At 42.5% G+C, this 17802-nt stretch overlaps 1 protein-coding gene across 2 annotated transcripts in view; it reads left to right on the forward strand.

Annotated features, from left to right (window-relative positions):
- setd1ba (SET domain containing 1B, histone lysine methyltransferase a) overlaps positions 1–17598 on the forward strand; it is a 191686-nt gene extending 174088 nt beyond the window's left edge. For both annotated transcript variants that reach the window (XM_078227511.1, XM_078227512.1), the window contains 4 exons: positions 4105–4242; positions 10191–10310; positions 14358–14495; positions 15224–17598. In XM_078227511.1, coding sequence (XP_078083637.1) covers positions 4105–4242; positions 10191–10310; positions 14358–14495; positions 15224–15397 — 570 coding nt within the window. In that variant the 3' untranslated portion in view covers positions 15398–17598. The remainder of the gene's footprint in view (positions 1–4104; positions 4243–10190; positions 10311–14357; positions 14496–15223) is intronic.
- Positions 17599–17802: the final 204 nt, after the last annotated feature.

The raw sequence follows: 17802 nt of genomic DNA on the forward strand, positions 1-17802 counted from the left end.
TTCCATAACATTTCCCACCATTTTTCTCTAAACTTGATTGATATCTCATGTCCAAGGTTAAATTCTGAAGTCACCATAGAACCTGTGCAACAATATTTAATTATTTTATTTGCAAACAATGGTTATCTTCCATCATTTTTGCTTTTATTTTGGTTCTGGGGGATTGGATGCATTCAAGCTGATCTAAGTTGTTTGAAGCTGAAGAGTGTGTTATTGTACTGTGATTGAGAGTAAATGAATGTGCAATCTGAAACTGCTTTTAACTGTTGTGAAGTTGGATAAGTTACACATGTGCAAAGTGAGAAAGTTAAATTTGCACGTGATTTGGTTTTGGCCAGATCTGTCCATGTTCAGTGGTCATGTAAACATTTTGTGTTTTAGAGATTTTTAGCTTTATGCTGCTAACATTTACAATTCAGTGAATTTAGTTAATTTCAGTACCTTTTAAGGGGTAATCATTGGTGCACTGTACAGCTCTTCTGAATCACTATACAATATTGTTGAGAGTATATTTCAGTAATTTTACAGAATATGCAAATACACTTTAGAAAATGTCCTGTTATTCTGGCCATGTGCTATATTAACTGATTCAGAACACCAACTCAAATATGTTGTGACAAGTTTACCATTATGCTATTTCTTAGATATAACCATTTAACTGAACTAAATGAAGGAAGCTGATGGCCCATGTGACATGCATATTAACCATTTCAATGTTTTTTTGTAAACCATGTTATCAAGTGAAACAGTGTTTGGTAGTCACACAAAAAGTGAGTTGTGTTATTAAGATGCTACTTTGTGTGGTTTCCTTCTGAACGAAGATTTGTGTCCCCGAATGAAATGTAATAACTAGACCCTGCCTACTCTCCACTCCAGAACACTCTGCAAACATTTAGAAACATAGAAAACTACAGCACAAAACAGGCCCTTCGGCCCCACAAGTTATGCCGAACATATCTCTACATTTTAGGCCTACCTACAACCCTCCATCCTATTAAGTCCCATGTACTCATCCAGGAGTCTCTTGAAAGACCCTATTGAGTTTGCCTCCACCACCACTGACGGCAGCCGATTCCACTCGCCCACCACCCTCTGTGTGAAAAACTTCCCCCTAACATTTCCCCTGTACCTACACCCCAGCACCTTAAACCTGTGTCCTATCGTAGCAGCCATTTCCACCCTGGGAAAAAGCCTCTGAGAGTCCACCCAATCTATGCCTCTCAACATCTTATATACCTCTATTAGGTCTCCTCTCATCCTACGTCTCTCCAAGGAGAAAAGACCGAGCTCCCTCAGCCTATCCTCATAAGGCATGAGACTCAACCCAGGCAACATCCTTGTAAATCTCCTCTGCACCCTTTCAATCTTTTCCACATCCTTCCTGTAATGAGGCAACCAGAACTGAGCACAGTACTTACTCCAAGTGGGGTCTGATGAGGGTCTTATATAGCTGCATCATTATCCCCGGACTCCTAAACTCAATCCCTCGATTGATAAAGGGCAGCGCACAATACGCCTTCTTAACCACCTCCTCCACCTGCGGGGCCGATTTTAGAGTCCTATGGACCCAGACCCCCAAGGTCCTTCTGATCCTCCACAGTACTAAGGGTCTTTCCCTTTATATTGTACTCCTTCATCCCATTTGACCTGCCAAAATGGACCACCAAGCATTTATCTGGGTTGAAGTCCATCTGCCACTTCTCCGCCCAGTCTTGCATCCTATCTATGTCCCTCTGTAACTTCTGACATCCCTCCAGACTATCCACAACCCCACCAACCTTTGTGTCGTCAGCAAACTTACCAACCCATCCCTCCACTTCCTCATCCAGGTCATTTATGAAAATGACAAACAGCAAGGGTCCCAGAACAGATCCCTGGGGCACACCACTGGTGACCGACCTCCATTTAGAAAATGGCCCATCTATACACACTCTCTGCCTTCTTTGGGCAAGCCAGTTCTGGATCCACAGGGCAGCAGCCCCTTGAATCCCATGCCCTCTCACTTTTTTTCTAGAAGCCTTGCATGGGGGACCTTATCGAATGCCTTGCTAAAATCCATATAAACCACATCTACCGCTTTCCCTTCGTCAATGTGTTCAGTCACATTTTCAAAGAACTCCACCAGGCTCGTAAGGCACGATCTGCCTTTGACAAAGCCATGCTGAGTATTCTTGAGCATACTAAACCTCTCTAAATGCTCATAAATCTTGTCCCTCAGGATCTTCTCCATCAGCTTACCAACCGCTGAGGTTAGACTCACTGGTCGGTAATTTCCTGGGCTATCCCTATTCTCCTTCTTGAAAATAGGCACCACATCCGCAATCCTCCAATCCTCCAGCACCTTTCCCATCTCCATCAACGACGCAAAGATCATCGCCAGAGGCTCTGCAATCTCTTCCCTCGCCTCCCACAGTAACCTGGGGTACATCCCATCCGGACCCGGCGACTTATCTATCTTGATGCCATTCAAAGATTCCAGCACAACCTCTTTGTTAAAGTCCACATACTCAATCCTTTCAGTCCACCGCCAGCCCGCAGTACATCCACCCAGGTCCTTCTCCTCTGTGAAAACCGAGGCAAAATACTCATTATGCACCTCTGCCATTTCTACTGGTTCCGTACAGACTTTCCCTCCTTCACCTTTTATAGGCCCTATTCCTTCACATCTCATCCTTTTACTCTTCACATATTTATAGAACGCCTTAGGGTTTTCCTTAATTCTACTTGCCAAGACCTTCTCGTGACCCCTTCTGGCTCTCCTAATTTCCTTCTTTAGTCCCTTCCTACAAGCCGTATACTCATCGAGATCCCTATCTTCGCCAAGCTCTCTGAACCTTTTGTACGCTTTCCTTTTCTTCTCGACTCGGTCCCGCACAGCTTTCGTGCACCACGGTTCGTTTAACCTACCAACACCTCACTGTCTGCTCGGAACGTTGTCCTGTAGAACTCTAGACAGACATTCCTTGAAAAACTGCCACCTCTCTTCAGTACATTTCCCCGAGAATACCTCCTTCCAATTTACTCCTCTAATTTGCTGCCTTATGTCTTCATATTTCCCCTTACTCCATATAAACGCTTTCCTAGCTTGTGGGGATTTTTCTTATTTCCTGTGATGAAATTATTTGATGGTGTGAATATATATATAATGTGTATATATATATATATATTATATATATTAGGTATTCTCTGTTGCTCACTCTGAGTGACATTCTTTTCCCACTCCCCATTTAATGTCGGCATTTCCTTATTTTCCTTCTCTGATGGTTCACCGAGTCAGTGGGGTTCCACCTGGATTGAACTCTGCCACAGACTGTGCATGAGAATTCCTATTCTTGAGGGGAGATTTGATAGAGGTGTATAAAATTATGATGGGTATAGATAGAGTGAATGCAAGCAGGCTTTTTCCACTGAGACTAGGGGAGAAAAAAACTAGAGGACATGGGTTAAGGGTGAAGGGGGAAAAGTTTCAAGGGAATATTAGGGGGGCTTCTTCACACAGTGGTGAGAGTTTGGAATGAGCTGCCAGATGAAGTGGTGAATGCGGGTTCACTTTTAACATTTAAGAAAAACTTGGACAGGTACATGGATGAGAGGGGTGTGGAGGGATATGGTCCAGGTGCAGGTCAGTGGGACTAGGCAGAAAAATGGTTCGGCACAGCCAAGAAGGGCCAAAAGGCCTGTTTCTGTACTGTAATGTTCTATGGTTCTAAATCGTGCAAAGATTTCAATCCTCCAGTATGGAGCAGTGTTGAATCGCCTGGAGACCATCAATCAAGTAGCAGCTATAAGTGACAGCTGATGAGCAGAGGATGGTGATTTGGATGGTTCCATGATTTAAAAACAGCACTGCAATTTTACAATGATCCTGAATATGATTGCTGTTGTATTTTTGGAGAATTGAACTTATTTGCCAGGTTGTTATAAAGCACAATACCACGAGGCAATGAGAGCCTATAATTTGCATAATACTCAACCACAAAAGTATTGAACGAGGCAAATAACTAATTATACAAACTCTTCATATGTGATGTGCAGGAATAAAGTGTATTTGACAATGCAGATTCAAGTAGCATCAATTATAATAATGCATTCTCCTTCAAACAGGGAATGAGTATTCCAGCCCAACCACACGCTTCCACTCGAGCAGGCTCAGAAAGGCGGTCAGAGCAGCGCAGACTTCTGTCATCCTTCATGGGCGGCTTACCGGCAGACAGTGACCTCCTTAAATTTAATCAACTGAAGGTTTGTGATCTCAGTTCCATTCATTTTGCCTGCAGTTTGTATAGTTTTTGATTTACTTTATTATTGTCACATATATTGGGATACAGACAAAACATACTGTTCCTAGAGTACATAGGGGAGAAGAAAAGGAGAGGGTGCAGAATGTAGCGTTACAGTCATAGCTAAGGTGTAGAGAAAGATCAACTTAATATAAGGTAGGTCTATTCAAAAGTCTGATGACAGCAGGGAAGAAGCTATTTTTGAGTCAGTTGGTACGTGTCCTCAGACTTTTATATCTTTTTCCCAATGGAAGAAGGTGGAAGAGAGTATGTCCAGAGTGCGAGGGGTCCTTGATTATGCCAGCTGCTTTTCCGAAGCAGCCCCTTAACCGGGCCCTAAGTATAACACAAATTTCCAGCTAATAGGCTGGAGGACGTAGATGTTCGGAGGGAGGATGTACTGGCAGTTTTGAATAAACTGAAGGCGATAAGTCCCCTGGGCCTGATTAAATATATCCTCGGATTCTTTGGGAGGCAAGGGATGAGATTGCAGAGCCTTTGGCTTTGATCTTTGGGTCCTCACTGTCCACGGGGATGGTGCCAGAGGACTGGAGAGTGGCGAATGTTGTTCCTCTGTTTAAGAAAGGGAATAGAAATGACCCTGGTAATTGTAGGCCGGTTAGTCTTTCTTCGGTGGTCGGTAAGTTGATGGAAAAGGTCCTTAGGGATGGGATTTACGACCATTTAGAAAGATGCGGATTAATCCGGGGTAGTCAGTACGGATTTGTGAAGGGCAAATCGTGCCTCACAAATTTGATAGAATTTTTTGAAGAGGTAACTAAGTGTGTTGATGAAGGTAGGGCAGTTGATGTCATATACATGGATTTTAGTAAGGCATTTGATAAGGTCCCCCATGGTCGGCTTATGATGAAAGTAAGAGGGGTGGGATAGAGGGAAGGTTGGCCGATTGGATAGGTAACTGGCTGTCTGATCGAAGTCATGATGTGGAGATGCCGGCATTGGACTGGGGTAAACACAGTAAGAAGTCTCACAACACCAGGTTAAAGTCCAACAGGTTTATTTGGTAGCAAAAGCCACACAAGCTTTCGGAGCTCTAAGCCCCTTCTTCAGGTGAGTGGGAATTCTGTTCACAAACAGAGCATATAAAGACACAAACTCAATTTACATGAATAATGGTTGGAAAGCGAATACTTACAACTAATCAAGTCTTTAAGAAACAAAACAATGTGAGTGGAGAGAGCATCAAGACAGGCTAAAAAGATGTGTATTGTCTCCCGACAAGACAGCCAGTGAAACTCTGCAGGTCTAGGCAACTGTGGGGGTTACAAATAGTGTGACATGAACCCAATATCCCGGTTGAGGCCATCCTCGTGTGTGCGGAACTTGGCTATCAGTTTCTGCTCAGCGACTCTGCGCTGTCGTGTGTCGCGAAGGCCGCCTTGGAGAACGCTTACCCGAATATCAGAGGCTGAATGCCCGTGACTGCTGAAGTGCTCCCCAACAGGAAGAGGACAGTCTTGCCTGGTGATTGTCGAGCGGTGTTCATTCATCCGTTGTCGCAGCGTCTGCATAGTTTCCCCAATGTACCATGCCTCGGGACATCCTTTCTTGCAGCGTATCAGGTAGACAACGTTGGCCGAATTGCAAGAGTATGTACCGTGTACCTGGTGGATGGTGTTCTCACGTGAGATGATGGCACCTGTGTCGATGATCCGGCACGTCTTGCAGAGGTTGCTGTGGCAGGGTTGTGTGGTGTCATGGTCACTGTTCTCCTGAAGGCTGGGTAGTTTGCTGCGGACTCACTGGTCGGTAATTTCCTAGGGCCTGGGTGGGATTGTTGTCGGTGCAGACTCAATGGGCCAAATGGCAGCCTCCTGTCCTGTAGGGATTCTATGATCTATGATTTTCATTGCACGGGTTGCCAGCTCCACCTTCAATGTGTTGTTTGTAGAGGTGAACTGAATGCAGTGAAATATCTCCCTTTGTGTCACACTACTGACTTTATCAGCAATGACCATGATTTTTCTGTTAGTTTATTCCAGATTTGATAGATTTAAGCCACTTGGATGTCTTGCTGAAAACTGTGGGTAGCTAGAAGCAATTAAAATTAGTCCACTGATTTTTTTTTTCATTTCGTTCAACTATCTTTCTCTCTTTTCCTGGAATTCTTCTGTTATTCTTGCTGGGAAATGGTTTCATGGGTACTGGACTCTCCCTGGTAATTTGCCCAAATGGTCATCTTTAGTGTGTGACTCTGTACAGTGAGTGCCAACAGACTATTTAACTCCAGGAAATTACAGCTGAGTTTGATGTGCAGTTTTCCACATTCTAAACCAAGAAGGCTGCCTCCCCTTCCCCTCCCCTGGCTCTGATTGGCCAACTCAGCACAAACTGGGGATCACATCTGGGATCCACCTACTCTCAGTTGAGTCTGGACAGCAGCTTTGATCGTTTCTTATTCCTAGCCTACGTTGGAAACCAAAAATGGATTGTGTAGCACAAAAGGAAAATGAATTTTTAAAAAGTCAAAACATGCATTCTTTAGTCTATTTTTGTTTTTTTTAATATTCATTCATGAAAATGAGAGTTGTTTTTAATGGGGAATTTTAATTATCCGCAAATCAACTGGGATAGTAATAGTGTAAAGGGCAGAAAGGCAGAAGAGTTTCTAGAGTGTGTTTTTTATGTCTGTATGTTTCCAATCCAAAGAGGCACTGCTGGGTCTTGTTCTGGGGAATGAGGTGAGTCAATTGGATCAAGTGTCAGTCAGGGAACATTTAGGTGACGGTGATAGTGAGCTGGACAGAATCACTTGGGTGGATAGAAAGATAAATGAGTGGATTCGATCAAGATTCAGGAATCAGAATGGTTGCTAAGTACTGTTGGAGACAGAAAGGTAGCCAAGTACAGACATTGGAAACAAAGAGCCAACAGTTTTGTCCTGATGACAATGGAAAGAGAAATTGAGGGCAAAAACTAAAGAGGAAGAAGAAAAATCAGGTGGGTGGGTGGATAATATTGAGACTGAAGAAAGCTTGAAGAAAACCAGAGAAGAAGGTTAGGTTGATTGGCCATGCTAAATTGACCCTCGTGTCAGGGGGATTGGCAGGGTGAATTTGTGGGGTTATGGGGATAGGACCTGGGTGGGATTGTGGTCGGTGCAGACTCAATGGGCCGAATGACCTCCTTCTGCACTGTAGGGATTCTATGATTCTAAGATGCAAAACGATGCCAAAAGCTCAAAGTATCACAGTTTAGGCCACCTATGGAAAAGGACAAGGAGCAATCCAGACTAATAATTAGTAATCGAGGAAGAGTCAACTTCGATGGGGGTAGATGCGGATCCGGCCCAGATAAAGCAGAATCAAAGATGAGCAAGCAGAACTGTAACAGACCAATGGGCTTCTTGTAAAGAGAAGATAGTTTAGGAAGAGTGAAGACACGTTCCTATGTGGGGGAAAGCTAGGGCAAAGAATCCAGTACGGCACCTGCCCGCACCGGCATCTTTTTGTTCTTTGGGCCAAAATGCGCCCAGGAACAAAAGGGTTGTCAGGGAAAAAATCGGACCTCTCGGGGACAAAAGTGGGGAATTATGCTTAGAGCCCAAAAAAGTAGGGGAGATCCTAAATGAATACTTTGCGTCGGTATTCACAAAGGAGAGGGATGTGCTGACTGGGAGTGTCTCGGAGGGGAGTGCTGACCCGTTAGAGAAAATCTCCATTACAAGGGAGGAAGTGTTAGGTTTTTTAGGGAATATAAAGACTGACAAATCCCCAGGGCCTGATGGAATCTATCCAAGGCTGCTCAGGGAGATGAGAGATGAAATCGCTGGGCCTCTGACACAAATCTTTGTCTCGTCACTGGACACAGGTGAGGTCCCAGAGGATTGGAGGATAGCTAATGTGGTCCCGTTATTTAAGAAGGGTAGGAAGGATAACCCGGGAAATTATAGGCCGGTGAGCTTGACGTCCGTGGTAGGGAAGTTGTTGGAGAGGATTCTTAGAGATAGGATGTATGCGCATTTGGAAAGGAATAAACTCATTAACGATAGTCAGCATGGTTTTGTGAGAGGGAGGTCATGCCTCACTAACCTGGTGGAGTTTTTTGAAGAAGTGACTAGAATGGTTGACGAGGGAAGGGCCGTGGATGTCGTCTATATGGACTTTAGTAAAGTGTTTGACAAAGTCCCTCATGGTAGATTGGTGCAAAAGATTGGATCTCATGGGATAAAGGGGGAGGTGGCTAGATGGATGGAGAACTGGCTTGGTCACAGAAGACAGAGGGTGGTAGTGGAAGGGTCTTTTTCCGGCTGGATGCCTGTGACTAGTGGTGTTCCGCAGGGCTCTGTATTGGGACCTCTGCTGTTTGTGATTTATATAAACGATCTGGAAGAAGGTGTAACTGGGGTGATCAGTAAGTTTGCGGACGACACGAAAATGGCTGGACTTGCAGATAGTGAGGAACATTGTCAGAGGCTACAGAAGGATATAGATAGGCTGGAAATTTGGGCAAAGAAATGGCAGATGGAGTTCAATCCAGATAAATGCGAAGTGATGCATTTTGGTAGAACTAACGTAGGGGGGAGCTATACGATAAATGGCAGAACCATAAAGGGTGTAGATACGCAGAGGGACTTGGGTGTGCAAGTCCACAGATCCTTGAAGGTGACGTCGCAGGTTGAGAAGGTAGTGAATAAGGCATATGGCATATGGTGGTGGCCTGTTCCTGTGCTCCACTTCAGGTCACAAGACCCAGGTTTTCATAACATTCTTCTTCATTCAAAGAACAAAAGAATAAAGAACAATACAGCACAGGAACAGGCCCTTCGGCCCTCCAAGCCCGCGCCGCTCCCTGGTCCAAACTAGACCATTCTTTTGTATCCCTCCATTCCCACTCCGTTCATGTGGCTATCTAGATAAGTCTTAAACGTTCCCAGTGTGTCCGCCTCCACCACCTTGCCCGGCAGCGCATTCCAGGCCCCCACCACCCTCTGTGTAAAATACGTCCTTCTGATATCCGTGTTAAACGATTCTAGTCACTTCTTCAAAAAACTCCACCAGGTTAGTGAGGCATGACCTCCCTCTCACAAAACCATGCTGACTATCGTTAATGAGTTTATTCCTTTCCAAATGCGCATACATCCTATCTGTAAGAATCCTCTCCAACAACTTCCCTACCACGGACATCAAGCTCACCGGCCTATAATTACCCGGGTTATCCTTCCTACCCTTCTTAAATAACGGGACCACATTAGCTATCCTCCAATCCTCTGGGACCTCACCTGTGTCCAGTGACGAGACAAAGATTTGCGTCAGAGGCCCAGCGATTTCATCTCTCGTCTCCCTGAACAGCCTTGGATAGATTCCATAGACTCTGTCTTGGTCGGATCTGTCATTTAGTGTTTAGTGTAGTGTGTTTGACCACAATTTGCCTATTAATTCACATATACCTCATATTAACCCTGAATGTTAAGAGTCTAAGTTAGATGTTGTAAATTGTTTTATCTTTCTGACCTTGTACAATAATATTTATTTTTGTTTGTTCAAAACCCATGCAATCTTGTGGCTATATTCCTAGCAAGTGTCTAGAATCTTAAACTTTGTCTGCTTTAAGCAAAACATTATTTGTCCCTAATCAAATCTCACCAATAACTTGTGGATCAAATTTCAAAACACATAAGACATGGGCCAGAATTCTCCGATCTCACCCACGGCTGGGATTATCCGGTCCCACTGCAGGGAAGGGAATTTTGTCTGAGCACCAAATTCTCCATTGTTGTTGGCAGTGGTGGTGGGGGGTTGGGGCGGCGTGGTGAACACGATCAGAGAGTCTTGGCCATGGATCGCAAAGAATATGACAATGTTTTGTGCATGTCCATTTTTAACTATTGATGCTCACAAAAGGCTTTATTTTCAGAAACCTATTCTCATTGCAACTTGTCACTTCCAGTTCCGTAGGAAGAAGCTCAGATTCTCCAAGAGTCATATCCATGAATGGGGGCTTTTTGCCATGGAACCAATTGCAGCAGATGAGATGGTCATTGAGTATGTTGGACAAAATATCAGACAGGTAAGGACCAGTTTGTTTCTCACCCTTAGTGATATACAAATGTTTGGGTTGGCTCTCTAACTTAAACACCAGGAATGCTTTTAGCCGTGCCTGAGACTGTTCACAACAACTTGCATATGTATAGAAGCAAATTACTGCAGATGCTGGAATCTGAAACCAAAAGAGAAAGTGCTGGAAAATCTCAGCAGGACTGGCAGCATCTGTAAGGTGAGAAAAGAGCTGATGTTTCGAGTCCAGACGACCCTTTGTCAAAGCTTTAACAAAGGGTCGCCTGGACTCGAAACGTCAGCTCTTTTCTCTCCTTACAGATGCTGCCAGTCCTGCTGAGATTTTCCAGCATTTTCTCTTTTAGTTGCATATGTATAACACTTCTAACATGATACACTATCGCAAGGTGCTTCACAGGAATAATATCTACACAAAGTTTGACATCAAGGTACATCAGAAAATGTGAGAACAAGTGACCAAAAAAGTGGGTTATAAGGATTGTCAAAAAGGAGGAGAGGCATAGGGAGGAATTAATGAGCTTAGGGCCCAGGCAGCTGGTAGAACTATTAAAATTGGGATATGTGTCAGCCAGATGTGGAGAAGCACCGAGATGTTGGAGGGTGGTAGGGCTGGAAGAGGTTATGGAGGAGGATGAGGCCATGGAAGGATTTGCAAGCAAGGATGAGAATTTTAAAACTGAGATGTTGTCAGACCAGGAGCCAATGTAGATCAGTGAGCAAAGGAGTGATAGAACAAGACTTGGTACAAGTTAGGGTATGGATAGCAATGTTTTGGATGAATTTAGGTTTATGGAGGGTGGAAGATGAGAAGAAAACAATGTAAAAGTCCAGTCAAGATGTAACAAAGGCATGGATCGGGATTCTAGCATTGAGATGGGGAGGAGATGTCGACATTGTGGAGAGTGGAAGTACACGATCTTGATGGTGGAGCTGTTGTATAGTCAGAAGCTCAGCTCAGGGTCAGATAGGAAACAACAAAGGCTAGTGCCCCTGACAACACCTCAGCTGTTACTGAAGAAGTGCTCCAGAACTAGCTGTGCCTCTCAAAGCTGTTCCGGTACAGCTACAACATTGGTATCTACCCAACAATGTGGAAAATTACCCAGGTGTGTCCTGTCAACAAGATGTAGGACAATACGGCCCCATCAGTCTCCTTTCAACCATCAGCAAAGTGGCAGAAGTGTGTCATTGACGGTCCTATCAAGCAGCTCACTGATGCTCAGTTTGAGTTCCATCAGCACAACTTGGCTCCAGATCTCATTATGGTCTTGATCCAAACATGAAGAAAAGAGCTGATTCAAGAGGTAAGGAGCAAATTATTGCCCTCATCATCAAGGCAGCATTTGACCAAGGGTGATATCAAGAAACCCTAGCAAAATTTAAGTCAATCAGGAAAGGGGGACACTCCATTGGATAGAGTTGTACCGAACACAAAGGAAGATGGTTGTGGTGGTTGGAAGCCAATCATCTTGTCATCAGGACATCACTGCAAGAGTTTCTCAGGGTAGTGTCCTAACCTAAAGTTAAAGTTTATTTATTAGTCAAAATAAGGCTTACATTAACACTGCAATGAAGTTACTGTGAAATTCCCTAGTTGCCATACTCCGGTGCCTGTTTGGGTCAATGCACCTAACCAGCACATCTTTCAGACTGTTGGAGGAAACCGGAGCACCCAGAGGAAACCCACGCAGACATGGGGAGAATGTGCAAACTCCACACAGACAGTGACCCGAGGCTGGAATTGAACCTGGGACCCTGGCGCTGTGAGGCAGCAGTGTTAACCACTGTGCTGCTCCCATCAATAGCCTTGGCCATCTTCAACTGTTTCACCATAAACCTTTCTTCCATCATAAGGTCAGAAGTGGGAATGTTTGCTTATGCTTTGCATACATCGGGACCTGGACAGTAATTCAGGCTCAGGTTGATACGTTGCAAGCAACATTTGTGTCACTCCAGTGCCAGGCAATGATTCTCTCCAACAAGGGCAATTAGGGATAGGCGATAAATGCTGGCCTAGCCAGCAAGGTCACATCATGTAAATTAATTTTAAAAAGAGAGAATCTAACCATCCTCCTTGATGTTCAGTGGAATTATCATTGCTAAATTCCCTAACATCAACATTTTGGGGTTTACCATTGGCGAAAAACTTAACCCACCAAATAAATACTTCAGCCACAAATGCAGATCGGAGACCGTGTGAATTTTGCAGTTTGTAAATCATCTCCTGACTCTGTCCATCAACTGTAAGTCAGGGAGTGTGATGGAATATTCTCAAATTGCCTGGATGAATGCAACTCCAACAACACTCAAGAAGATTGACACCATTCAGGACAAAGCAACCTCCCATTCACCACCTTAAACATTCACTCCCTCCACCATTGGCAGTATGGTAGTGGTATGTACAGTATACACGATGCACTGAGTTACTCTCAAGGCTCCTTTGGCAGCACCTTCAAACCCACAACCTCTACCATTTAGAAGGATATGGGCATCATGAGGCCATGAGAATATCACCACCTGCAAGGTTCCCTCCAAGCCCACTCCATCCTGACTTGGAACTATATTGCCAAATCTTAGAACTCCCTCCCTAACAGCACCGTGAGTGTACCTTTATCACATGGCCTGCAGCAGTTCAAGCAGGCAGCTAATCCACTATTTTCTCAAGGACAATTAGGGATGGGAAATAAATGCTGGCCTTGTTTGCAGCTCTCACATTCCATGAATTAATTTTTTAAAAAACCAAAGACACCAAGGTGGCAAATGGTCCACTAAGCCTCAGACAGTGGCCAGGGTTAGGGTTAGGAACAGGAACAGGAACGGGAATGAGCGGCTAGGAACAAAGACAGTGCTTTCAGTCTTGATATTTACTTGGATGAGATCTAGCGGTTCCATTACTTTATATTGAACAAGCAGCCTGAAAAATCAGAGACAGTGGCGAGCGGCCAGGAGAAGCGACGGTGAGGTAGAAGCAAGTGTTGTCAGCATGCATGTGGAACCTGGCATCGTGTTTTCAGATGAGGTCATCAAAGCCGCATGTAGGTAAGAAATAGGAAGTGGCTGAGGATCGATCCCTGGGGGCACAAGAGCCAAAAAAGCAGGAATAGGAAGAGAAGCCATTGCAGATGATTATCTCGCTACAACTGCATAGATAGGAACAGAACCAGACAAGGAAAGAATTACCTGGTGGATGATGATGGGGAGGGGTTGAAGGAGGGACGGTATGTTCAAGCTGTCAACCGGTTGGCAAGGATGAAATGGGATAGTTTACTATGGCCATGGTCGTTTGTGACTCTAATAAGGATTGTTTCAGTGCTGTGACAGTGATGGAAACCTGCATGGAGGGATTCAACCATGGACTCATGAGTAAGGTGGGCAAAGATTTGGGAGACATCAACATGTTTGTTGGGCAAAGGGAGGTTGGAGATGGGGCCTGTGCTTTGCAAAAACATAGGAACCATGGTGAGTTTTTTGAGGAGAGGGTGATAATAGTAGCTTTGAAAAAAGAGGGAGATAGCCTAAGTGGGAACCATTAACATCTTTATTTGCTAAGTATCAGTTGTCTCTGGTAATCAAACCAGGAGAATTGTATGCCATTCTGTAACCAGCATGGAAAACTAATACTCTTACATTGCAAAAAATGCTGCAGGAGATCTTAAAGTGCTTTGAAAGAAAGGCTGCATGAATGATATAAGGCTGATCATGAGTACCCCAATGGATAACTGTGTACCTGATTTACCACACACTGACCCTGACTGTCTCATTGATTGGTTCACCTATGGTAGATATTGATGATTATTTGTATATCAGAGTTGTAAAGTTACGTTCACTGGTCTTGCGAGTTATTTAGAACATAGGAATTAGGAGCAGAAGTCGGCAAATTCAGTCCTTCGAGCCTGCTCTGCCATTCAATCAGATCATGGCTAATCTCTCCCTGGTCTCAAATCCACCTCCCCACCCGTTCCCCATATCCCATTATCCCTTTTTTTATAAATAAGGAGGGAAATTCCTTTAATTTGTGTCTGATTTTATTTCCCTTTAGGTTATCGCAGACATGCGAGAAAAGCGATACGAAGATGAGGGAATTGGAAGTAGCTACATGTTCAGGGTGGACCACGATTCCATTATTGATGCCACAAAGTGTGGCAATTTTGCCAGATTTATCAACCATAGCTGCAATGTAAGCACTTAAATTTGTCAAAAGTGTTGACATTTTAACTTGCAACGTTTAATATGTAATGGATTTGACTTGAATGTTTATATATTATAATCTAGAAACTTCTTCAAATGATCATTAATTTACTAATAGTTAACTCTGCCAAACTTTGAAATATAAACATAAAATCTTGAAAATACTCAGCTGACAAGACAGTTTCTGCCAGACTTTGATTTGCTGACTTTACAATGAATGTTATCACATGCAGGCTTATTTTGAGACAACAGTAGATTTACAATTGTTGTTATAATAGAAGCAACACAAGCAGTTGCATTTCTTGTCGTAATCCACAGAAATGCAATTTGCAGATCGAAGCTGTTGAGACCTAATTGGAACTTACTTTCTGTGAAACTAGAATCTTGTAATTATTTGGGTGCCATACAACAACATCACTCCTTGAACTCTGAGCTCAAGTTTAAATTTTAACTAAGCCAGTGGCTTTTCCAACACATCAGGAGTCAACTGAATTGACTTTAGACATGAATGTTCAACACAACAATGATTTTTGGAAATTGTTGATGGAAGATTTCTTCATGTTGAGAGAATAGTATTGGGACTAAAGAAATATGTGTTAAAACTGAAGGTGTCTTCGACCTCTAATCTAGACTAAGAAAGAAATCCTAGACATAAACTTGGTGACAAAACCATTGTACTGTCCTTCCTAACTGTGCATTCCTTTTCTCTATAAACAGCCTAATTGCTACGCTAAAGTTATCACAGTGGAGTCGCAAAAGAAGATAGTGATTTACTCCAAACAGCAGATAAATGTGAATGAGGAGATCACGTATGACTACAAATTCCCCATTGAAGATGTGAAAATTCCATGTCTGTGTGGTGCAGAACACTGTAGAGGAACCCTCAATTGAAAGGGGCTGATCTGAAATGCTCTATTTGAGAGCAGTAACCTAGATGTGGTTGCACTTGCCAAACCAACGATTCGCACTTCTTCTGAACCTAAGGCTAAAACGCACATCAGTGTTGGGACTGCATTTAGGATTCAGGTGCTCTTCCTCTGGAAAGAAAGGTGTTTACCACTTCATGTCACAGTAAACTAGTACAGTACTAGTTCTTCCTCCCAGGTCCCACGCAGTGGAGCAGGGTCCCCACTCTTCCTTTCGCCTAAGTGAATGCTGCTACTTTTTCTTTTGAGTTCTTTTATACATTACATTAAAAAGAGAAAATGCGAAGAAATGGCCATTGAATACTTGAAAAGGTTTATGGTTTGCAGCTGAAAAGACATTTCTACGCAAGTAATTCAAGTAGTTGATGGGAATCTATGGCCTCAGCAGTAGCATCCTGTATATTTAGCCTACGTTTGGTGCTTTTTTTCAATGCTTTAATCCCCCTTATTTTCCTTTTACATATTTTAATGTTAACTTTTTTTTGCAAATTGTAGATATGCTGGCTTAGCAAATTTTTATTTTTGTGCTAATGCACTAGGGTTTGGCCTATGGAGGCTTTGTGCACTATTCGCTTACAGACTTGCACGTGACTATTGGTAATCACCTTCTCTGTATAAAATTCCAGGGTTTTTTGTGCTCTAGTGGGTATCCTTAGCCAAGAGAGCTCTCTTCCTGTTGTTTATATTGTACAAAATAATTTCTATCTACGGGAAAAAAAACACACAAAAAAACTTTCTAACCTCTGACAGAATTTTCACAACAAATTTCATTTATAATTTTTGTGAAGTTTTCAGGGATCATTTCAAACATGTAAACATTTAAAAAAAAAGTTTTTTGAGCTCAATTTTCATCTTGTACATAGCGCACCCAGGTTTCTCCTCTCTGAACATTGTTTCTTGTAGAAACATATCCTTTCAAATAAAAAAAAAGAATTTTGCTGGTTCCTTTGTACTTCAAAGCTTGTAAATAATTTATTAAGAAAGTGAATATTGTAATTTGGGTTGTTGAAATACAACTCTGACTAGAGGAGGCAAATTAAAAAGAAATGTTTAACAATGAGCTGGTAGCAATTTTTTCAGCTTGTGTCAAGCTTTGTATCATGTAAATTCTGTATAAATATTACCTCTATCAATTACCTAGATTTATTGGAAGCATTAAGGAATACAGTGAAAATGTTAAAAGGTCAGATTTTTTCATCTCTGATACTGCTGCAAATTGTATTTATTTGGAGGAAGGAAGGAGTGTACAGAAATTAGAGAAAAAAAAGGCATCCCTTATATGTGTGTTAGCCAATCATAAACTGGATAGCAACGTTTTTTAGTTCCTCCTTAATATCCACTGTAATTTCTTTTCTCAAAAACACTGTAAGGGACACTCGGTACCTAATAAAGGGTTATTATTTTAAAATCAGCTCATTTTGCTTGTTTTTTCCTAATATTGTACAGATGCTGTTATTTTAACCCTTTCACTCATAGATACCAGGTTACCAGATTTAATTTGATTGTTCCCTGGACATTTATATCCTCGTAAACCAATGTATGTACAGTAGCTCTCTGATCATCACTGTATTTAATCATTCTGGCACAAATAAATTATAATTTCTCATGGAAATCATTACTCAAAAATATATTTATTCATAAACCTATGATGTTTCTGTAGCTATCTTGTCACCGTTATCAGTCTTTAACACTTGACCGAATACAATTCCTTCATCACTTTGCTGGGAACAAGCTTGTCCTGTGACTGGTTGTAACTAGGAAGAGGTGCGTGAAAGGGTTAAACCTGAAAGTGTTTGGGGTTTTTTTTTCTCTTCAAGAAAGTGGGGTGTGGGGTCAAGGTGTGAAAAGGTTTGAAAGAACAAGAAATCCACCTGTTAGCTCTAGGGTTTTTGTTTCATTACAGTTTCTGTTTTGGTGATGTAGGAATTATTTTGTGCTTGCAAATTTCCAGATGGAATCAAATGAATTTGAGTGTTTTTGTTTTGTGCAAATAGAAACTGGTGTTAAGTGTCTCATTTTGATGAAAGTGAAACTGTTCCGTGGTTGTGTTTTACTTGTAAATATTTCTTCATATTTTTGTGAATTCATTACTATGTAACAATGTATGATAGTACCTTTTATAAAGCAATCCATAAATATACTGACCTTTTCTTACAGATAAACTGGATGTGTCATTTATTCTGAAAAAGTCATTTTCTGTACTTCAGGATTTGCACATATGTTTGTTGCATTCCTCTGGGCTCTGGTGAAGTGATTCATTTTAAGTACCAGATTAAACACCTGAGCTGTTTGCTGTATCCTTTGCATATCAAAGAAGAGAAGCTTCTCCGTCTCTGCTACAGTTAGAAGAAACTGTTTCATACTATATTG

Source organism: Mustelus asterias, chromosome 13 (genome assembly GCF_964213995.1).
Source record: "Mustelus asterias chromosome 13, sMusAst1.hap1.1, whole genome shotgun sequence".
Lineage (NCBI taxonomy): Eukaryota > Metazoa > Chordata > Chondrichthyes > Carcharhiniformes > Triakidae > Mustelus > Mustelus asterias.